This window comes from Saimiri boliviensis, chromosome 6 (assembly GCF_048565385.1).
Source record: "Saimiri boliviensis isolate mSaiBol1 chromosome 6, mSaiBol1.pri, whole genome shotgun sequence".
NCBI lineage: Eukaryota > Metazoa > Chordata > Mammalia > Primates > Cebidae > Saimiri > Saimiri boliviensis.
The window spans coordinates 7,887,828-7,911,531 of NC_133454.1; the positions used below are offsets into that span (position 1 = coordinate 7,887,828).

Genomic DNA, 23,704 nt, shown 5'->3' on the forward strand with positions numbered 1-23,704 from the left:
GTTAGCCAAATTGCGAATGCAAAGGAAAAGTCCTTGAAGGAAATTAAAAGTACTGCTCCAGTGAACACGTGAATGATAAGAAAGCCAAGCAGCCTTCTTGCTGATATAGAGAAAATGTTAGTATTCTGGATAAAACGATCAAACCAGCCACAATATACCCTTAAGCCAAAGCGTAATCCAAAGCAAAGTACAGTATTCAATATGGAGGCAAGACTCTCCACCAGCAAAAAGATCACAACTTGCTGAAAGTTCAGATGATGGTCAACACTTTTTAGCGATAAAGTATCTTTAAATTAAGGTATGTACATTTGATAGAATGCCATCACTCAGTAGACCTCACTACAGTGTAAACAAGTTTAATATGTTCTGGTTAACCAATAAATTTATGTGACTGGCTTTATTGTGATACTCACTTTATTGTGGTGGTCTGGAACCAAACCCCCAGTATCTCCAGGTTTTGCCTCTATTTAGCAGAGTTTTCTGATTAGACAACCTCCAGGACAGCCCTCAACGATCCCCGTTCCTGGTGTTCACTCCCTTCTATAATCCTCACCCCCCACCGCCACCCAGTGGCCCTTTCTGGGATAGACCTAATGCTTTGCTTCTAATGAATAAAATATAAGGCAAAGTTAAATCAATGTCTCTTCTGAGACTAGGTTGCAAATGCAGTGTGGCTTTTGGCCGTAAAGATCAGCTTAAATTTTTATCCAAATCCAATGAAAGGAAAGTAGGTTGCAAAAGGCCATCATTTCTGTTTTGATTGCGGATTCTGTCTTGATTCTCTTTTCCTGGCTTTTCTTGATTTGCTGACTCTGATGAAATGTGCTGCTATGTTATGAGCTGTCCTGTGGAAAAAAACATGTGAAAAGGAATTGAAGATGGCCTCGGGCCAACAGCCAGTGAGGAACTGAGGCCTTTGGTCCAATAGTCTATAAAAAAAAAAAAAAAGCAAATTCTGCAAATCTAGTGAGAGAGCTTGGTAATGGATCCTTCCCCAGTTAAGCCTTACGATGATTACGCAATCATCTTTGACTGAATCTTCGTAAGAGATCCTGAGCCAGAGGAGCTGCTAAACCATACCTGGATTTCTGACCCATAGAAAATGTGCAATAATAAGTATTTTAAGACACTAACTTTTGGGGTAATTTGTTACACAGTGCTATGGTTTGGATGTCTCCCCCAAAAAGCAGGTGTTTAAAAACTTGATTCTCAATACAGCAGTGTTGGGAGGTGGGACCTAATGAGAGACCATTAGGCCATGAAGGTGAAGTGAACGGGTTAATGCCATTGCTGTGGGAGTGGGTTTGTTATAAAAGGGAGAGCTTGGCCCCCTTTACACACATTCTTTCTTTCATTCTTCCTCCTTTCCTGCCATCCGATGACACAGCAGAAGACCCTCGCAAGATGTCTGCACCTTGATATTGGATTTGCTACCTTCCAAAACTGTGAGCCAATAAATTTCTTTTTATTATAAATTACCTAGTCTCATGTATTCTGTAATAATAGCACGAAATGCACTAAGACACATAGCAATGGATAGCTAATACAAGGTTGATGAGGGGAGTCCTCCAGGGGAGGACACAAAGTCAGCCTCCTATTGATCACCCATGGGTAGTTGCAGGAAGGGCAGACCAAGCATGGTGTTGAATCAGAGTGTACAGGTGGACTGAATGTATAAGTGGACAATGGCAGACTGTATATTACAATAGAACTCTGCAAAACCCTGGCCAGAAAGCCAAACCATAACCTTTGTAGCAACTTTTCCAGAAGGAGGAGGACTTGGTCAGCGGCTGCCAGCTTCGTTATTCTTTACCCTTGCTTCCAGCGGAGGCCCAAGCATAAAATGCTCCCGAAATCAGTCACGGAAGGTGTTCCACTTCTGATTATCCTGCCTCCAGCTTCCCCATACTGACACATTACAACCAGAGCATACCTAAAGCTGTTCCACCAACTTTTTTTTAAACTATAAAGTTTTCCCACTTTCCTTTGCCTGTCTTGAGCCCCTGTCATAGTGTAAGCGATGGTGGCTGACCCCCTTGTTATAACCACTGCTGAATAATTGGCCCCTGTTTGTTCTTTTTTTTAATTATTTATTATTATTTTTAATTGCATTTTATGTTTTGGGGTACATGTGAAAAACATGCAAGATTGTTGCATAGTACACACATGGCAGTGTGATTTGCTGCCTTCCTCCCCATCACCGGTTTCTGACATTTCTCCCCATGCTATCCCTCCCCACCTCCCCACCCCGCCGTCCCTCCCCCATTTCCCCCCAACAGACCTTAAGTGGGCAATCTTCGTTTCTACCGCTCTCCCTCAACTCCCATGTGTTCTTCTGCCTCCTGCTGGCCATCGGAGGAAGACCAACCTTGCTGGGGGCTGCACTGCTCTGCATGTTCCTACAGAAACAGGAGCAGCAACCCAGGTGGCCAGCGACCAGTCATCGTCGCCCTTCTGCACCTCACACGCTAGCATTCACCGTGAGTTGTCTGGTTGCTTGTTGACTGGAGCCTTTAATCAATTCAAATGGGGATTACTGTTTTCTAAGAAATATGCCAAAAGAAGGAATTTGATCTTTGTGATTGCCCATATCGACAATAGGAGATCTGAAGAAAGAAAGAAATTTTCATGGTGGCAAAATATGTTGCATTTCAGATACCTTGTGGGGGGAAATGCAACTCAGAGCAGAAAACTTCTTATTCCACTTTCTCTCCTTCCAGGATTCCATGTCCCAACTCTGCTCTCCCCATGCCCTCACTTCCTAGTAGAACCGGGTGTGGTAAGATCAATTCTACTAAATTAGATAAAGCTGTGGACAGTCCTATGCCTACAACCATGGTACGCTGATGTCCAACAAAGATGTAAGGGACCAGTTTCTCTGAAGGGAGGGTCAGGCAGGGTATCTGAAGTCTTGAAGAGAAGGGACTATGATAAGAAAAGAGGGGAAAGCATTGGGAAATGGCATGTCTTTGAAGCTTCAGTTAAGGCTTTATTCTATTATTCAAAGACTGAAAGACAGATCAAGGAAAAGTCTGTCACTTTTTTCAACTCTGTGTGGCTTCTGGAAGAAAAGATCAACCTAAATTTTGATCCAAATCCAATGAAGGGAAGGGAGGAAACCAGGAATGAGGTGACTCAAGAGCTCATTCACCAGGTTGAGGGAACAACTTAATTACAGACCACAAAGGGGTGCGGATACACCCTTAGAAGGATGGCTCAGTTGAGGAAGTAGTAAGATGGACTCCTTGCCTCCCCTCTACCTGTTTCTCCCTTTCTCATAGGTGATTAGAAACATAATTTGTGAGAGAGAAAAACGAGGTGCCTGCCACATATGTTATGCCAGTGAGTGAATCTGACCTGAATCTTGTGATGGTTTCTCCTTTCTTATCTCATCTCTTGGCCTCTCCTGGCCTGCAAAAGAAACTTAGGCCTTGGGCAGGGTGCATTGTACTGAATGGTGTTTCCTGTAACATAGATGGTTGTAAGGATGAGAAGGAATGTTACACGTGGAAATTCCCAGCACAGAACTCAGCACAGGGGAGATCCATGGTAAACTGTAGCACACGCAGGATCTAGGAACCAAAATGTGATATGGGATGAAAAATTGCACTTGGCTACAATCTTCTCTGTAACAGTGTAGTGCTCTGGAAATATTAGTACCACCTTAGTGAAACATAGAAAATGTTTCTCACCACTGAGATGTGAGGGGCAGCTGGGGTAGAGAGTGGCTCTTCCTTACAGGGGTCTTCCTCTCTCTTTCCTTGTGGCAGGGGCCTTTGCCCAGGATCTACCTCATCTACTTCATCAAATTAATATTTTAGAGCTTGTTTTCCTTGGGTAACAATTCATGTTACCCAAGGTACCCATGTTCAACTTATTAAATTAAAAATAAATATGTTGGGAGGTATGTATTTCTCTTCAAATTTCCTTCCTTCCTTCCTTCCTTCCTTCCTTCCTTCCTTCCTTCCGTCCTCCCTCCCTCCCTCCCTCCCTCCCTCTCTTCCCCTCCCCTCCCTCCCTCCCTCCCTCCCTCCCTCCTTCCCTCCCTCCCTTCCTTCCTTTCTTCTTTCTTTCCTTCTTTTTTTCTTTTTCTTTTTTTGACTGAGTTTTGCTCTTGTTGCCCAGACTGGAGTACAGTGGCATAATCTCAGCTCACCACAACCCCCACTTCTTGGGTTCAAGTGATTCTCCTGCCTCAGCCTCCCAAGTAGCTGGGATTACAGGCACGCACCACCACATCTGACTAATTTTGTATTTTTAGTAGAGATGGCATTTCTCCATGTTGGTCAGGCTGGTCTCAAACGCCTGACCTCAGGTGATCCACCTGCCTCAGCCTCCCAAAGTGCTGGGATTACAGGCAGGAGCCACCATGCCTGGCTTTTGTTTTTTTTTTTCTTTTTTTTCAAATTTCTAGGAGAGTCTTTGTAGAACGGGTATTATTTCTTTCTTAAATATTTGTTGTAATTCACCAGTAAATCCATTTGGACCTTGTATTTTCTTTGTGGGAATAATTTTAACTACAACTTTAGTTTCTTTAATAGATATAGGGCTATTCAAATAATCTATTTCTTTAAAAAAATTTTTTGGAGAGAGGGGTTCCTACTATGCTGCTCAGGCTGGTCTCAAAATCCTAGCCTCAAGTGAGCCTCCCACCTCAGCCTTCCAAAGTGCTGGGATTACAGGCATGTGCCACAGTGCCCAGTGAGATAATTTCTTGAGTGAGCTTTGGTAATTCATGTCTTTCAAATAATTCATTTATTTCATCTAAATTGTGCAATTTATTGACACAAGGTTGTTTTTAATATTCCTTCACATTCATTTTAATAGCTGTAGAATCTAGAGTGATGCTACCTCTCTCATTCATAATACTCATAATTTGTGTCTTTTTTCCTGATCAGTCTGGCTATAGAATTATCAATTTTATAATCATCTGAAAGACCCAGTTTATATATATATATAAATATATATATAAATATATTTATAAATATATAATATATATTTATTTATATATAAAATATAAAATATAAAATATAATAATAATATATAAATATTATATAAAATTATATATAATATAAATATAAAATAATATATATAAATAAATATATTATATATATATATTTGAAGGGTTGCTTTAATAAAGATGATACATTTTGTTAAATGAAATGAATGCAAAGCATAATTATGAGTAAATGAACATATATATACAGGTTTACACATATATATTGCTTTTAAAAAATTGTGTTTGCTTTCATGGTGTCAGGGAAGGCTTAGCCTTGAAAAAAAGTCTGCATTATTTGCAATGAAAGAATCATTGATTTTCTCTATTGGTTTTCTGTTTTTCATTCATCTCTGCTCTAATCTTTAGTATCTTCTTTCTTTTACTTACTTTGAGTTTAATTTGCTCTTTTTTTGAAATAATAATTTCTTACAGTAGAAGCTGAAGTGATTGGTGTCATGCTTAGTGCCCTCTGCCTGGCAACGTTCACCTGGCAACCTCCATTTACCCAAACCAATGGGTCTCAGTTTCTTGCACATCCTGCATTCCAGGAACAGGTCAGGTGTCCTGATGTCATTCATAGATAAAGAGTGAATCTGTGGGTTGGCCACTCCTAGTTTCCTTAGCTCAGAACATTGGACACACATTCTTCTTAAACCATAAGGTCATTCTCAGGGTATGCTTAAGTTATTGCTGTCAGGGACATAGGCCATACAATCGGTTTGAAGCATTTCTTCTTTTCTAATAGAGGCATTTGGTGTTAAGAATTTCCCAGTAAAAACTGCTTTTGCAATATTTCATGAAGTTTTGATATGTTGTGTTTTACTTTCATTCAGTATAAAGTAATATCTAATTTTTCTTTCTATTTCTTTTTTATCAACTATTTAAAAGTACACTGTTTGGTTTCCAAATACTTGGGAATTTTTCAGAGATCTTTTGTTTATTGATTTCTAATTTAATTCTATTATGGTCTAAAAATAAACCTGGTATGACTTGAATTTTTGTAAATATATTGAGGCTTGTCTTGTGACCCAGATTATGGTCTGTATTGGTAAATATTCTGCATGACTTGAAAATAATATATAGTCTTCCATTCTTGAGTGGAGTATTATAGAAATGTCAGTTAAGTCAAGTTGCCTGAGCATGTTGTTCATCTTCTATATCCTGATTCTCTATGCACCAATTGTTACACCAATTATGGAGGTAGGAGACAAACATCTCTAACTAAAATTATACATTTTTTATTTCTTTACATTTTATCAGGTTTTGCTTCACATATTTTGAAGCTCTGTTATTTGATATATAAGCAGTAAGGATTGTTATGCCCTACTGATGAAAACCCCTTTTCATTATAAAATGACCTTTGTCTTATAATACTCTTTGCTCTGAAATGCACATTGTCTGATATTAATATAGCTGATACAGCCATGTTTTCCTTAATATTAGCATGGCATATCTATTTCCATTCTTTGACTTTAAAAAAAAAATCTGTGACAGGGTTTTGTTCTGTTGACCAGCTGGAGTGCAATGACGCAAACATGGCTCCCTGCAGCCTCAACCTCTTAGAATCAAGAGGACCTCCCGCCTGTCTCCTGAGTAGCTGAGGCCATAGGTGCACACCACCATACCCTACTACTGTTTTTTATTTTTTGTAGAGGTGAAGTCTTTCTGTGTTGACCAGGTTGGTTCCCGACTCCTGGGCTTAAGATTTAAGTAATTTTTTGAAATCATGGATATCTATCCATGTAGTTCATCCTTCTGGTGTTCCCCATTCCTTTGCATAGATCTGCATTTCAATCTATCATTTTTATTCTGCCTGTTTAACACTTACTATTGTCTCGGTCTGCTAGGGATGAATGTTTTAGACTTTGTATGTTTAAAAATGTCTTTACTTTGTCTTCATTTAAAAAAGACATTTTATTAGGTTGCTAGTGCTGCCATACCAAAATACCACAGAGTAGATGGTGTAAACAATGAAAATGATTTTTTTTCTTAGTTCTGGAGGCCAAAAGTCCAAGAACAGGGTTTGGCAAGTTTGGTTTCCTCTGAGGCCTTTGTTGCTTGACGAAGGCCATCATCTCACCATGTTCTCAGATGGTTGCCCCTCAGTCCGTGTGGGGTCCTAATCTCCTCTTCATATGAGGACACCAGTCGTATTGGATTAGGGCCCACGCATATCACTTTATTTTACCTTAATTACTTCCGTAAAGGCCTCATGTCAAAATATAGTCACATTCTGAGGAGCTGGTCGTTAGGACTTCAGTATGTGAAGTTGGTGGAAGAAGCGGGGGAAGGGAGGGGACATCATTCAGCCCATAACAGATATAGTTTCTGGGCATGGAATTATAAATAGACAGTTTTCTTCTCAGCACTTTAACAATGTTGCTCCACTGTCTTCTCACTTGCGTTATTTTCTATGAGAAATATTTTGTTACCCTTAATTTTGTTCCTCTGAATGTATCAGATGTTTTCCTCTCTTTGCTTAAAGATTTTCTCTTTATCACAGATTTTGAGCAATTTAATTATGGTTTATTTTGATGTAGTTTTCATGTTTTTTTGTGCTGAGATTCATTTATCTTCTTGGATCTATGGATTTGTCATTTCAGTCTGAAGTAGAAGTGACATTTCCTTAGGATTTTTCATGGAAGTAGAATTGTGAGCTGAAAAAATTTGACAATTTTATATTTTAATGCATTTTAACAGTTTGCCTTCTATAAAGTATCAATCAACTTACATCCCCAGAAACAGACAGTACTATTTTTGATCACCACCAATCTAATTAGTTTTTAAAAGGTTCTTATTATTTTAATTTGCATTTATTTAATTACCCCTGTGACTAAATTTTTGCTCGTGGTTATTGATTATATTTTCTCATTTTTCTTTATTCATTAATTCAATCATTTAACAAATATTTATTGAGCCCCTGCTCTGTGCTAGGAAATTTTCCATATGCTGGGGATACAGCAATAAATAAGACAGGGGAGGTCTCCCCTCATGAAGCCTGCTTTCTAAGAGTGAGGTGAGGGAGACAGTGCAGGTACACACATGCACACACAATTTCGGATGGTGACATAAGCTATAAAAAATAAGACAAGGTGATGTGGAGGTGACTTGGAATGGTGACTTGAGTAATTGTGGAAGGCTTCTCTGAAGATGTGATATTTGAACTAAAACCCAAATTTTGAGAAAGAGCTAGGTATGCAACGATATGGGCAAAAGCGTCGCAGGAATAAAAAACAAGCAAGTACAAACGTTCTGAGGTAGGAATGAGCCTAGTCTGTCTGAGAACCAGAAGCAATCCCAGGTCACTGGAGAGAGGTAAGCAGGAGCAAAAGTCTTAGGACCTGAGGTCAGAGTTCTAGGCAGTGGTTTCAAGTTTGTTCTAAATGTGAATTACTGATAGAAATCCTTTGCTTATAGTTTAAAAACTTTCATTGTACTAAAAATGTTAACATCTGTGTGTATACGTTGCAGAGATTTCTTCCTATTTTTATCTGTCTTTTAATTTTATTTACAGTGTTTAAAAAACCGCTTTCCTTTCTTCCTTGCCTTTAAAAGATCTTAGTAAATCTATTAATCTTTTACTTTGTAGCTACTGCCTTAAGTTCACCTCATCAAAACTATGAAAATATTCACCTAAATTTCTATCCTACTCATTACTTACCTTCAATTTTTAAGGTTTTTTTTTAATGTATGTATGTAGTTATTAAGTCATGTGTAAGACAAATATTTCTATCTTACTTCTAAGCTTCCTTGGGATGGGAAATGGGTTAAGAACTGGGTGGGGTCATACCTCTTAATAATAAAACCTTAGCAGCACATATTATTAAATGGCTTGCTGTGGCTATTTTGAAGTTCTAGAGTAAGGGAGGGGGAAGGGGACAGACCACATTTGACTTGTATCCACGGAGGATAAACTCAACTTAGCTATTGATGAGAAATGTAGCTCTTCTCTTTGCTTTTCTTTGTTCTTGTCTATGATCTGGCTTCCTGGAGCTTGTTATTAAGGCTCCAGATTCCATTCCAGGGAAAATTCCTCTTTCTTTCCAAAGATCTCCTTTTCATTGAAGTAATCAGATTCTGATAAGTGCTAAGTTCTTTCTGTGTAAAGTAGTCAACAGGTCTGACTCCATCAGCTTTATAATTAGGGGTTCTAGGATCTGGAACCATTGCTCCCCTCTTTCTATAGACAGATACAGAGCTCAGAAAAGGCAGAAATGAATTTGTTTTTTGATTTTTCATTGCTGGTGCCAATTTTTAGTCTCTATTCTTAAAATGTTCTGACTCTGCCTCAGTTTTTAAAATCTTATTGATAGCAACAGGAGGCAGCCAAATGCCTAGGCAGATAGGGGCAGGTCCTTGAGGAAACCCCACTTCCAAGCCAAAGTCAGTTTAAAGCCTGAAAGGCAAGCTACAAATAAAATCCGTGGACTGGATTGAGAACCTGTCTTCTCATTCGGCACACTTTCCTCTGATTGATCCCCACCTTTTGACTATTTTACATTTACCTACCCTGTCCTAATTGGTTTTCTACACTGTTGGGCCCACCTTTGAGTGGTGTCTTCATTTTAAACTTTTTTGCATACTCACAAACCAATCAGTATCCACTCCCCACTCTGAGTCCATAAAAAGTCCTGGATCCAGCCACACAAGGAGACAGAGAAAGCACCTGACTGCATCCCCTCTTTGCTGGGAGCTGTTCTGTGTAGCTCAGTAACATTTTCCACCTTCATCATCCTTCAGTAGTCAGCATGACCTCATTCTTCTTGGATGCTGGACAAGAGCTCAGGGCCCACTGGGTGTGGGTACCCAGAAAAGCTGTCACACTGGCACTTTGCCCTTGCCAGCAAAGGGCTGCCGTCTCATGTGACGAAGCCAGGGGCCAATGAGCTGCTAACATGACAACGTCCATCGGGCTGTGGACAGTGGAACTAAAAGAGCGAATTACCACACTCGATACCTACTCTGGGGCTTCGGCATCACAGACACCCTTGTCTGGGTGGTGCCACGTTCACCTTGAGGCCACATGCCTGATCTGGCCATGGGCCCCACATGGAGCTTGCTCCTGTGTCGGCACTTAGAGTGGGCAGCCAGATCCCACACTCGCTCTCGTGTGCTCCCTCCTGCAAGGGGCTGAGCTCAGCAGGCTGAGTAGATGGGGCACCCCTGCTGCGCATCCAGCAAAGGGCCAAAAAAAATCACATTGTCAACCTTGGGTGGATTTAACTTTAATTGAGTTAAAGGTCACATTTGAAGCATTTTAATTCTGAAATCATTTTTTAACATTTTATTTCTTCTCCCATCTCACTGGAAAAAGTATTCCACCTCCAAAAATCTTTGCATTCAATACTGGGTCACCCTAAACCCCTTGAAATCATGCCCTCAGCTCTTCTGCCCTATTTTAAACTTCATCTCCCCAGCACTTTCCATTTATCCTACAAACATGTGCCCCAATCTTCAAAATGTTTTCTCAGGCCGCCTATTCCTTTCATGTATCCGCGTCATCTAAATTAGCCACTTCTTCAACCCTCTGTTGGTCCTTGTATGCTTCTTTCCTAAGAATCATCTCATTTGTAGTTCTTTGCGTTTTAACCATCTGCTTATGTTGTTAATGCATTGCTTAGCACAATATACGCTCCTCATGGCCAGAAATGACGTCTGCCTTATTTGCTATTCTATCTTGTGGAAATAAATGAAGACCACCCTTATGAGAACAAACAGAGGCTATTCAGAGCTTGCACGGGAGTCAGCCACCATCACTTAACATTTTGCCAGAGACTCAAGGCAGGCAGCTGAGTGGGAAAGTCTTAGACTGAATAAAATGGAAGGCTTCAGGTCTGCCTGGATGCAAGGAAGGCTGTGGGCAGGGAAAAGCTGTAGGCAGTTGTGTTAGTCTGTTCTTTCTTTGCTATAAAGAAATACCTAAGACTGGGTAATATGTATTTTATGTATTATACATATTAATTAAATGTATTTTTACCTATTAATATTTTAATATTAATGCCAACTAATATTAATATTTTAAATAATTGTATCTTTATTAAATCATTCTATATTATATATCTTATGTGTATAAATAGGTTTAATTGGTGTGCAGTTCTGCAGGCTGTACAGGAAGCATTGCAGCAACTACTTTTTAGGAGGCCTCCGAAAACTTTCAGTCACGGCAGAAGGCAGAGGGAGAATAAGTACATTGTGTGACAAAAGTAACAGCAAGAGAGAGAGAGAGACTTGGGAGTGGAAAGGTGGAGCTGCCACACACTTTCAAATGACCAAATCTCATGAGAACTCATTATCACGAAGACAGCACCAAGTCGCAAGGGATCTGCCTCCATGATCTAAACACCTCCCACCAGGCCCCACCTCCAGCATTGGGGATCACAATTCAGCATGAGACTTTTGGTGGAGGCACATATCCAAACTATATCAGCAGCTAACTAGAAGCAGGGCATTCCATGTGATTGGTGAGCGGGCATATTTAGCTTTCCCCAGTTGGTCCTAAGTTAAATGTAGGAGCTGAAAATAGGAAAGCTGGAAGTTATTAATCAATTCCTGATCCTTTTGGGTCAGTTGTTGTAGGGGCTGTTCTTTGGCTTCCTGGAATGGATACTGTGGATAGTAGGTTTGTTTCCTGGGCTGGCTGTTACCAGTTGTGGGTCAAAGTCCTGTTTTATATATTGCCTGGTCATCAATCATTTGTATATTCAGTGTTTCAATTCCCAGGAGCAGCATTGTCCAGCATACAGTAAAAACAGAGTAATTATGAATTAATTAATACGTAGCTGGCAAATATTAATTAAAATTTGACATTGCCCCTCAGAGATGCAGCTCCCTTCCATCCTCTTTCTGCCTGGCTTCTGTATCCCTGACTCTTAACTAGCCCCATTCCCTGTTACTTCCTTGACTGTAGGTGAGTCAGAGAGATTCCCCGCAAGCTTTTCCTTTTTCTCTCTTTATTTTCCTTAGAGAACTCATCTACTTCCACACTTCTAAGAAAGTGAGTCCAGGATTCTTATCTGTAGCCCAGACCTCTCTCCTGCCCTGTGGGTCAACTGTCTGATGGACAATTCCTTGCTGACATCCTGCCAGCATCTCGGAGCCCATCATCGGCTCCTCCTCACTGCAAAGACCTCTCTCCTTCTCCAGATGTTTCTATTTGGTTCATTTGTGGCAAAAGCACTATTGAAAGTGGTTTATGATTCTGTGGGAGACTAAATCTGAGGATGGACGTAAGGAAAACAGAGTAGGAGGGAAAACAGAGAACGCTGGCAGGAAAAGTGTCTCCTGGGGATGCAAGAAGGGACTGGATACTCAAGCTACCTCAAGGGCTGGAGCTGGAGAAAGTGATCTGACCCATACTCCTTATCCCTTAGTCTCCAGAGTCCACTGTATCATTCTTATGCCTTTGCATCCTTGTAGCTTAGCTTCCAACACCAGCCTGGAACACCAAAATAATCTTCATTTCTGGGTCTTCCAATAGCAAAAGCAACAGGACGTTGGGAAGCACCTAAGGAAGTGGTCCTTTTTGTGGAAGAGGTCAGTGGAGGTGAGGTGGAGAGGAATGGCAGGGGTGCCTAGCGCTTCTCCATCAGGCAGCAGAGGTGGTCTGGGAACAAGATGTCTGTGCATGAGTGTCAGGCTGCAGCAACTGCTGCTCTTGGTAAGGGATCTTACTGAGGACAGTTACTCAGAAAAAATCTTAAAGCAAGGGCAGCATACAAGAGGGCCATTTTGTTTTTGTTTTTCATCTGCCACCCAGGACTTCCCATTGTCTCTGAGGAAGGACTTGAATAGGGTTTTATGTTCTCATATCATCAAAAGTGGCTGGGTTGCCTCCAGGAGAAGGAACGACCTCCAGTAGCTCCCTCCTACCAAGACCCAGTACAATCCAGGGTGGAGAAAGTTCCTCTTATAAATGGAAGCATCAGAGTTGAGTTTTCCAAGGCTGTTGGTTTGTTGGTGATAGTTCTCCCTCCCTAACATCTTATACCTATTTTGTGGCGCTTTATGCAAAAATATGCCCTAAGCTTCTATTGGTTCTATCTTCATGGTTCCCAAATCTGCTCCTCTCATGTACACTACCTCTACTGCAGCTTGGCTTCACACCTCACAGAAAGTTGCTCACAATTAGGTTTCTAGCACCTGCCTTCTGATTGCATTTCTTCCCTGCAAATTCATTCTATGCATTGTTCTCATCCTTCTTGTCTTCCATTTCCCTTTCTTTTCATCTAATCTTAAAACAACCATTAAGTCTTTAATACATCTACAGCTTTTGGTTACAGAGAGTGGAGTGAATACCTGGGATTCCACTAAAATGATTATTTCCATGTTCCTCTATCAAGAGCATGTGAAGGAAACAATCAGTGAACTGGAGATTTCAGCAAATATTTAGAAGACAGGAAGCCCATGAAAGCACATCAAAGCAAACATGAGGCCAGAGAAATTGGAAGCAGCAGCGGTAGTGGACAAAGGAGCTGATCCATCAGGCAGAAACTCTGAGAGGCTCTGGGCTCAGAGTTGGCAGGCATTGAGGGCAGAGCAAGAAAATCTCTATACACCCCCATATTGGCTGCCCAAATCCAGTGCTCAGGCAAGCCAACTTTAGCCCCTAGGGTATTAGAACCTTCTCTAAAAAATTAAATAAAATTCTGGATAGTGCTGAAGTTGGGTGTTGCTTTTGTTTTTGTGTATTGAGACAGGGTCTCACTCTATCTCCCAGGCCAGAGTGTGGTAGTACAATCTTGGCTTATTGCAGCTCCAATCTCCTGGGCTCAAGCAGTCCTCCTGCCTCAGCCCTGTAAGTAGCTGGGACTGCAGGTGCATGCCACCACACCCAGCTAATTGGATAGTGCTGAAATTTTACATATGGTTGTTAGCATCCTAGAGAGAACCATTCCTATTCTGGCATGCAAAGGCTCCATACTCCAACATAGCACCTGCTAACTTGGTCTTGAGAGACTAAATATACAACTGGACAATGGCCAGACCACATATAACAACAGAGCTCTAACCCATTATCTATAGTAACCAGCCCAGAAGCCATCCTACTATCTTGTAAATCAGACTTGTAGGACATCAGAACTAACTCTCTAGCAACTGGCCCAGGAAGCCAAACAGTCAGCCGTGCAACAGTCCCAAACAGCCAGAGGTTGATTAAGAACTGTTAGGTTCCCTAATTTTTATCCCTGGAATTGAAAGACTGAATCTACAAACGAACAATGGGTAGCTGTATATAAAACAGGATTCTGACCCACAAGTAGACCAAGAAGCCAGCCTACTAACTGCACTCAGTAAAGGCTTCAGGAAGATCCAGTCCAGGAAGCCAAAGAATAACCCCTATCACAATTGACCCAACATGGCCAAGAATTTATTAGCAATATCCAGCTTTCTTATTTTTGGCTCCATTTCCAACTTAGGACCAATCAGAAAAAGCTAAATATATTCCCTGAACCAAACACATAGGATGGCCATTTCTAGTTAGCCTGCCTGTAGCTTGCCCCTGCCCACACAGCCTCTGAGCCTAGTAGATCCAAAGACATCCTTTTTTTTTTTTTTGAGATGGAGTCTCGCACTGTTGCCCAGACTGGAGTGCAGAGGTGCAATCTCAGCTCACTGCAACCTCTGCCTCCTGGATTCAAGCGATTCTCCTGCCTCAGCCTTCTGAGTAGCTGGCTTACAGGTGCCCACTACCACGCCCAGCTAATTTTTTGTATTTTTAGTAGAGACAGCGTTTCACTATGTTGGCCAGGATGGTCTCAAACTCCTGACCTCAGGTGATCTGCCCACCTCAATCTCCCAAAATGCTGGGATTACAGGCATGAGCCACAGCACCTGGCCGAAGCCTTCCCTTTTATCTGCTCTAAATCTTTCCCACTCTCCTCCCTGCCTTGAGTCTCTGGCAAAATACCAGTGATGACTCCCTTGCAAGCTCTGAACATATAGCCTTTGCTTGTTCTTACTTGAGTCGTCTTTGTTAATTTTCACACTCTGAAGCAAGGTCTTTCTCTCAACAAGCTCCTCCCACATACCCAGAAGTCTCCAGTATGGCTGCTATTTAGGGGAAATGAAGATCCTTATATACAACCATGGAGGAAACCTGTACTAGCTCACTATAAAAATCAGCCCAGCTTCTCACTGCTAAATATGACAGCCAAAGCCACCAGACTCAGAGAGAACCAGCAGCATGCAGAATATCAAAGAAACAGAACAGATTGACCTTGGAGGAAACAGGTCATTCAGAGACTCAAAACAAGCTTAAAAACATTCTAATTAGATCTTCAGTGAGATTTGAGAAGATATTACATCCATGAATCAAAAAGCAACAAGCTGTGAAAAACAAGGAAATAAAAAAGTCTCCTGGAAATTAGAAGTGGATTGCCAGAATTTAAAATATTGGAAGATTATGTTGAGAAATTCAAGCAGAGCTGAGAGCAAAAAAGATAGTCTGAATGTGTGGCAGAAAAGGTCAGCCAAATTTTGTAACTTTTTCATAGCTGAATCCAGAAATGGTTAGAAGGGGTGCTCCCTGGGTAAGAGCCTGGTAAACAGGTGAGCTGGCAGCCACTCTATTGCTTTGCATTAGAAATCCTTTGGCCTATGTGTGTGAGTCATGTGCATGGATCACTCTGATTAAAACACTCAATCTAACTGCAAATCCGACAGTTCTACTCCATTGCTTAAAACCCATCACTCCTCCTGTTGACCAAAATGAAGGCTATTTGTAATAATTTGTAAAGGTTTATTGGAAGCAGAAATAATTTGTAAAGATTTATTGGAAGTCATTGTTGACCCAGGAAGACACATTAACGAAGTTGGAAGTCTTCTGGAGTCTGTTACACGTGGGAAGGCTTTTCATTGGAAAGTTTAGGAGATGGGAGGGGACTTCTCATACCAAAGTTGTCCTTTTTCATTGAAGGGTACAGTAGGTTACAGCCATTGGATACAGATCACAACATACAGGCTAAAATATCTATGTGGAAGACAATAAAACTTTAATATGTAGATATAAATCAGCACCCATTTCAATGTCGGTAGGCTACGCATTAATCACTGTGTCAACAATTTGGAAACTCATAATAAGATTCTTTCTTAGGGACAGGATGTCACCATGAATCACAAGACCTTCCCCAGGTGGGTTAATTTGGAAGCCTGTTTAAACTGCCAAATGTGACCCATAGGTTATGACTCCTAATCACAGGAAGGGGTAGAACTCAGTCTCTTTCCTGACTGTGACTTGCCACAAGCCATCCCTCCCCCTCTCCAACCACTCCCAAATCCACTTCAGTTCCACTCAACTACAGACCAGGCTGTTCAGTGTAAGCCCGTGAGCTGGAACTGTGGGTTCAGACTTAGCTGGTTTCAAACCTACTTAGATTTTTGTCCCAATCTGAAAAATGAGAATAATAATAAATGAGGAAAATATTATAATACAATGAGGATAACCAGGCTTTTGTGAGGATCAAATGAGCCAACACATATTATATACTTCCCAGAGATCCTGGGTGCGTGGTAAGTGATCGATAAGTATGAAATTATTAGGGCTTCCTGACTACTCTTGTTTTGCCTACTCCAATTTTAATCTTCCTTTGGCCATTCTTTATAAACACTTTAAAAAGGGCATTCACCTCTCTGCTTTATTATCAAGCACACAGCCACAGATACCTCAGTTTTCAATTTTTAAGAGATTTTAAATTTCTTAAGTTCTTTAAAAGATTTTTTGATACATTTACATGTACTTTTGAAATCACAATCTATTAATTTAAGAGCAATTGAAGGTCCCGCTTCATATGGCTCATGTCTTGGGGTCTTCACTGGGTTCTGACTAGCACTTCCCTTCTGTTCTCAGTGAGCTACCCTCCTTCTTTGGGGCTCCTGCCTCACTCACCCCTTTGTGAGGCTTTCTCAGGAACCCCCACCCAGCTCCTTTCAGACTTCCTATGAACATCTTTGTCCCCCTGCAGCTGTCATCTGTCTTCTACTCTAGACACTGAGGGCCGTGCTTGGCAGAACTCTTCGTTGGTTTTGTGACTTCAGTGCCTCTCCTGAGACATGGTCTGCTTGGTAGATGAGGCTGTGAGGCTGGTGCAGAAGGAATGGAGGCTGAGTTTGACCAACGAGCGGGGCTGGCTGGTGCCTGGCAAGAATGAGCAGTTGTTAGAAAAACCAGTCAAATCAAGTGCAGCCAAGCTAGAACCTTCTCTTTGTCAAAGAAAAGGTTGTGGGGAAAGCATCATCTAGTGCTGGGAAGCTGCCTGGCTCCAGGCTCTGGAAGGTGCTGCGTGGGTAGGTCGGCTGCTGGTCCACTTACAGCCGGGCTGTGAGGTCAGGGCCCTGTCCACAGTTCAATTCTAATGCTTCCTTCTTGAGGTCGCGGCACACTATCTGAGGAGCATACACTATCTCCTGGCAAAGAGGTTGCTAGCTTTTTTCTTTTTCTTTCTTTTTTTTTCGTAAGTTAAATCCAACTAACTCATTCCCTTCAGCAGAGAGAGAAACCAAGGCAGTCTTAATGAAGATTACAGGAGTTGCCCAAAGTCGCATAGAAAGCAGAAAGGCCATATTAGAACCTGGGTTTCCAAAATTTTAGACTAATGCGCTGTGATTCTGGGGGTAAAATGAATGGGTTAAAAGAAAGAGGGAACCCTGGAAGCAGTCAATGTAGCCGCTTCAATTTTGGTAGCCAAATCAGAGCTGATGTGCCGGGTGGCCCCATCCTCACCCTGCCTTTAGGTGCTTTGTATGGGGTGTCACTTATTGCAAAAAAGGGGGCATTGAAAGTACTCCCATCAGAGAGGTGTTGTGAGGATGTGCAGCGGATATTAAGAAGTTAACAATTGTTAGGCAAGTAACAACCTAACTTTGAGACTTCGGTGCAGCAGGCAAACTGACTCCAGCTGTGTGCATGTTGGGGCCCTGCCCATAAAGCTAAGACAGGAAGTCAAATAGAGGAGAGGTCAACTGCTGATTTATTGGAGACACCATCGGAGGACGGGAGGCCAGGGCTGCCACCATCAGCAGTCACAGAAAGGGGTGGGCATGCACCGGACGGGAAGATCCTCGAGCCCCTTGAAAGCTCCCATCCCTCAAGGCAGGTGGGGGCTAGTCACCTTGGCACTCCCAGCTCCCAGCTGCCTCCCAGGCCAGCTAAGGCAGAGCACAGCAGTGGAAGGGGCCTCAGACGAAATGTGCAGGGCTCAGGCACCAGCCGCTGAAGCCTCACTGGTCACTTCCTTCCTCAGGCCCTTCCCTAGGAGCAGTGGCATGGGCTGGGGACTGGGTGGGAAGGCCTGAGGAAAGAGGTGGCCGTGGCCTGGCCTGACCCATATTTGGTGGAAGTGCAGGAGTATGGGTGGGAGAAGAAGGACTCTCAGGAAAGGAACGGCAGCAACAGGGAGCAGACAATGAGGGCGTAGGACAGTTCCCAGGATGGGGCAGGGCTGGCGAAGAGGCGGGCCACGGCCACGTTGGGGTTGCCCTGAGCAGGCTCAAACCACTTCTGGAGACATCGCCCGCTGTTCCGTCGCTCAGGGCTGGCCTTGAAGGAATTGCTCCAAGTCTTCTCACACAGGTCGGCTGGGGTGGGGAAGTAATGGGAGAAAGAGAGGCACTGGGCCCCTTTAGGGCAGCGGTTCTTCCCTGCAGGAGATGGGGGAGGCACAGCTTACCTGCTACTCCCTCATCCCTAGCCTTTGCACCTACGCCCTTGTGGGGGCCACCAAGGAGCCTGCTCCCTCAACCCAAGGCCTCGTCAGCACCACTCACCCTGACTCCAGTCCCAGCCGCCATGCCAGTTGGATTTGCAGGTGTAAGACGTGCGACAGTCTTCCCACCACTCCTCACAGTCCTCCTGGCACAGTGGTGCATTCACAACTCGCTCTCTCTGCCCACTTGGGGCCACCTGCATGTAGTCATAGCCGGAGATCAGAACATGAATAGCAGAGAAGCGCAGATTACTAATAGCTACAGTGGTATTTGTGCCAGGTACCATATGTATGTCATCTTTTATACAGTCTCTAAATACTGTTTTACAAATAATACCAATGAGGTTAAGAGATTTAACAGTTTGTCCCGGGTTGTACAGCTGGTAGGTACAGAACATGAGACTGAAACTTGGGCCCGTCTAACTCCAGCAAGCTTCCCTTGGTGGTAGCCCCTCATCCCACTGTTGTTGGAATAGTCTCCCCCATGTGGTTCTCCAGCAGGGGCCTCTGGCTCTGCTCTTGTCCATAGGGTGATAACACCTCCTGTTCTTACTAGCATCTTGGAGGCATCGGCATACGATCGGATGGAAGTGCTGGCTGTTAGCATAATAACACGGCTTGCAAGATCTGCCTCCTACCTCCCACCCCAGGCTACCCACTGGCTGGATCCAGGGCCCCAGGTTTGGGGAGCACTCATAGAAGCAGATGGCCTGGATGAAGTGCTTCCGACAGCCAGGCATCAGCAGTCCACAGTGAAACAGGCTGAAGTTGTAGAGTGGAGACACATCTAGGTGGGCTTCCCAGCTTGTCCTGAACGTGCAGCAGGCATTGTCCTTCCAGGGGATGCACTGAAGCCGGAGGAAGAAACAAAAGGCCCAGGCATAATGGGCAAGGATCGCTGAGTGTTTAGGGAAAAAGGGCGGTGGAATGAAAATGTCCCTTAGAAGAAGGCCTGAGCAAGTGGGATGCCTTTAGCTGGTAAGCCCCTACATAAGAGGAACCCTGATAATCTCTCAATATTTACCCAAAAAGCAGAGGCACCTGCACACTGACTTTTCTTCCACAGGCTGCTTCAGCCCTCTAGAAACACAACTTCTAGGCTCTCGGCTCCTGAGAGGCAGCAGAAGCATTTTAGGGCAAAACAGGTAGAAGAGCCTCAGCAAGACCCAGGGGAATCTGGGGTCGCATGCCAGCTGTGTTCTTCCCCCACATCCCTGGCAATTGCCTTTAAGAACTTGGGGAGGGGTCACGTAAGTCATATGCTTCCCCAGGACGTGTTGGCAGGAAGGCTTGTTTCATCTATGCTGGTCAGCAATGGACCTCTGGGATCCCCACCTGGCCCTGCTTTCCCAGTGGCGGGAGTGGTCAGAAATGGGAACTTCAAATCACTTGGCGCTATGGTCTCAAAAAGGCTCTTTCCTTCTAGTTGCCGTTGCTCAAATCCCAACCCCAGGAACCAAATGATCAGGGTCGATGAGGTCCAGAGACTACCTTGGCATTTGTGTCCCTTCCCCAATGTTGCCTGCCCCATCCCCAGGTCTGGCCTCTGTACCTCATCGTAGAGCTTGTCTTCCGGGCTGGGCTTTCCCTTGTGGTGTTTGCCATCCATGCAGATGTTGAGCAGCTCGTCCCCGGGCCAGGTGGGCATGACTGTCCAGAGCTGTAGCAGGAGCGGCCACCACCATGCCATGGCCTGTTGCAGAGACACCCATGCTGCACACTCCATGGAAAGGACACCCCCCTCTACCCCCTCCATCATAGCAGGCACTGAAAAAGGAGGATGGGCTTCAATCTTCCTCAAGTGACTGCAACACTCCGGCTGTTCCTATTCCTAGGACCTTCTGTTGGAGGCAGCATCGTGGAAAGTCAGGGCAGGCGAATAATCCTTGGAGGCCTGACACAGTGCTGGAGGCCTTGCTGGCCTAGTAGAGCCAGGGGCATGCCCAGGCACAAGTCAGACAGGAGGAACCTTCCGCATTCAAAGCCTGATCCCCACCACAGGAGTGAGGATGGCCCTTCCTTCGGTGTTCCTTGAGTACTGTATTTTTAACTCTGTTCTGGATAGTAGTGGTAATGAGAGGTAGAGGAAAGAGAGACAAAACAAAGCAAAAGGCAGAGGGGCCCTGGGCCTCAGGCTCCCAGCCGCTTAGGAAACAGGGCCCCTCAGTTTCATGAGCCAGGAGCCCATGGCTCCCCAATTCCCCTAGGTCTGGCATGAGCCTGATCTGGGCCCATCATGGTGAAATTGGAAACTTCTAGCCTACCCTGAGCTAAGAGCCTCAAACATCCTGGGGAAGAAGAGCCCAGCCCCCTCTTCAGAGCCCATCCTCAAGTCTAAATCTAAGGCTGTTTCTCTCCAGAGCACCAGTTTCACACTCGGCCATGGCCTCAAATAGTTTTAAAGGGTCAGGTCTGTTAGCTAAAAGGAGGAGAGATGCTGCCCCTTCCAGCACCCTCTTCACACTCACTTTCAAGGCAGGAGTCTCCAGGTGCTCCTGCTCCCTCCTACCCCTGAGACTGTGAGGCTGAGGAGTTCCATGTCCCGCCCACTTATTACCCAGACTGGTTTCTACTAGGTTCAGGTGCAGGAAGAGAACTCCACGTGACTCCCATTAAATGGCGTCTGGCTCACCCAGCTCTGCAGGCCTCCTGTGGGTTCTGGCGGAGCGGAGCGTGCTTCCTCAGAGAAACAAAGACCCCCCTCGAGGCAAGATCCGGGGCTCTTCAATACGTTGCTGCGTTGAGCTCTCAGCTCAGCTACTCACTGGCTGGCTGCCCTGGAGAAAATGACTCAAACTCTCTGTAAGTTTCCCCCTCTGTAAAGGAAGTTTTTATTATGGGATTGGGAAAAGTGAAGAGAAAGTTCATGGAAACAAACAAACAAACAACACTTGGCATTGTGCCTGGGACAGAGGAAGTCTTATGGTTTTATTGTTCATTCTTTTATCTTTTTATATTATTTATCTTTTATCGTTTGTCCTCTGAAGACTCTCTCTGCACCACCCTCCTGTGTTCTGTTCCGTAGCTCTACCTGCCCCTTCACTGTTAGCCAAGCATCAGCTCAGTTACCTGGTGGCTTTTCTGACAGGGTCCTCACACAGCCCACAGGAGCGAGGGTCCCTACTAGAGAGCAGATCCAGCAGGTAGGATGCAGAGACAAAGTGTGGCTTTGGAGACCCAAGAATTTAAACATACGAACAAAGCAAAGAAAGTCCCTGCATAACCCACCAAACAGCTGCCCTTAGCACATAGGAATCGTTGTCCTGTGAAATAGTCTGAAAGTGTTCTCAGCAGTGATAGTATTTGCAAGACTATGCTTTTCAGCTAAGGAGAAACTGGAAACTTGGATAGGATTTTTGGGAGAGTCCCAAAGATGATAAAAATGCTGGAAAAGGAGTATATTTCTTTGTTTTTGTAATATGTTCTCTCTCTCTGAAAGAGAAGTAGCTGAAATCACTGAAGTTTTATTGATGCTAAGGAAATGAAAACACTGAAAGCATTTCTTAATGGAATAAAATAAAATGCATCCTGTGGTGTTCAGCTACACAGTTGCTGTGTAGAACGTACTCATGTTGAAAGATGACATTCTCCACACCTGGGTAATCATAGCCACTGAATGCTGAGCACAAAGACCCAGGCACAAGGCTGGTGCTGTCTACAGGGTCTGATGTCTGAAAAAGACCGCCAGTGTGAACACCCTCCTTGATTTAGCTGTGGGGAAACTGAGGCTCAGTGGCGAGTCACAGAGCTGGGTTATAAATTCAGGTATACTCAACTCCCTATCTAATGCTTAAGGACCAGGTGAGGGAGAAACCTCCAGGACTAAAAGAGAAGATCTGGTCTGGGTCTCAGGTGAAGTCTGCTTTTTTTTTTTTTTTAAGTTAAATGCTATAATGAGGTTGTACATGCATTGTGAGGTGTGTGTTGGCTTTATTCTAGGACAGTGATGCTTCAACCCAGCCTCCCATGTTCCCACCTTAAGCAGAGCCTGGAGCCTACTCTCGAGGGTCAGATACCACATGGTAACAGCACCTCTATAGCCTGACACAGGGAGAAGCAGTCTCTCGTGTTCTGTTCAGTTCCTCATGAATATACAGGAAGCTCCAAGTCTTGACCAGGAAAGAGATTTGGGGTTTAAAATGGCTGTGGAGGTGCCAGAGCCAAGAATCCAGACATGAATAATTATTGAAATGGAAATAGGTCCTCTGGTAGCTGTACTTCATAGGGAGGGAAGAAGGACGAAGGGCGACTTGCTAACGATCTCCAGGACGAAGCTGTAGGAAATGAGCTAAAATTGCAGCCAGCACAGATGCAGGTGGAGGGAGGGAGGGAGGAATTACCCAGCGAGCAGGGCTGCCTTTCAGAGAACCATCAGGCCGACCAGCATCTACTCTCGGCAGACACAGCTTGCAACCCTTGAGCAAAGCTCATTTTTGCCTTATTGTGACTGAGTCTTCCAGAGAAATCTGTTTTCCAACTGAAAGCAGATAAATCAAAGCTAACTGTAGATGAAGCCATTTGAAGCAGCTGATTCAAAACAATTTTTTTTTTCTAAAAAAACACAACACACACACACACATAGCAAAACAGAACACTTAAATTTCCAAAAAAAGAGGTACAGCAGACTTCAGAGGGCCCCGAGGGAGGACGAGGAGGGCAGGGCAGTGGATGAAGCAACCCAGAAGTAGCTCTGGATTGGGGCCACTGGGGATGCTGGGCAGTGATGACTTCCCTCCCCTCTCCCATCCTGAGGTCATCCCAGGGCCTGAAGCCCACTGAGTTCAAGAACAGACTACGAAAGTAAAGAACTAGAGCCAAGAGTCTCCTGGTGAGAATCTGATGTCAGTGCCAGCCGGAGGAGACTTCAGTGATTCAGAGTTCTTAGTGGGTCTCATGAATTCTCACCCCAAACCCGATTGACCATCTTCATCTAAACTCTTAACTGGTTTCTGGGTAGGGTAGGTAAACAGGGATATTAATTTATCCTTCTCTCTATGTCTATCCCATC

General features: G+C 43.8%; 1 protein-coding gene across 1 annotated transcript; it reads right to left on the bottom strand.

Moving 5' to 3' along the window:
* Positions 1–17,816: 17,816 nt before the first annotated feature.
* IZUMO1R (IZUMO1 receptor, JUNO) lies at positions 17,817–20,728 on the bottom strand. The gene is made up of 4 exons (XM_003941503.4): positions 20,249–20,728; positions 19,335–19,544; positions 18,758–18,893; positions 17,817–18,631 (listed from the first exon to the last, which is right to left on the bottom strand). The coding sequence occupies exons 1-4, from the start codon at positions 20,453–20,455 to the stop codon at positions 18,363–18,365; spliced, it is 822 nt and encodes a 273-aa protein (XP_003941552.2). The 5' UTR covers positions 20,456–20,728; the 3' UTR covers positions 17,817–18,362.
* Positions 20,729–23,704: the final 2,976 nt, after the last annotated feature.

What these genes read in the sequence shown, in the direction of transcription:
- IZUMO1R (XM_003941503.4), bottom strand. Translation starts at nt 20,455, where the DNA reads ATGATGGAGGGGGTAGAGGGGGGTGTCCTTTCCATGGAGTGTGCAGCA. An exon ending in TGGGTAGCCTGGGGTGGGAG is followed by an intron (nt 18,894 to 19,334) that starts GTAGGAGGCAGA and finishes GACTACATGCAG; the next exon opens with GTGGCCCCAAGTGGGCAGAG. An exon ending in CGGCTGGGACTGGAGTCAGG is followed by an intron (nt 18,632 to 18,757) that starts GTGAGTGGTGCT and finishes CATCTCCTGCAG; the next exon opens with GGAAGAACCGCTGCCCTAAA.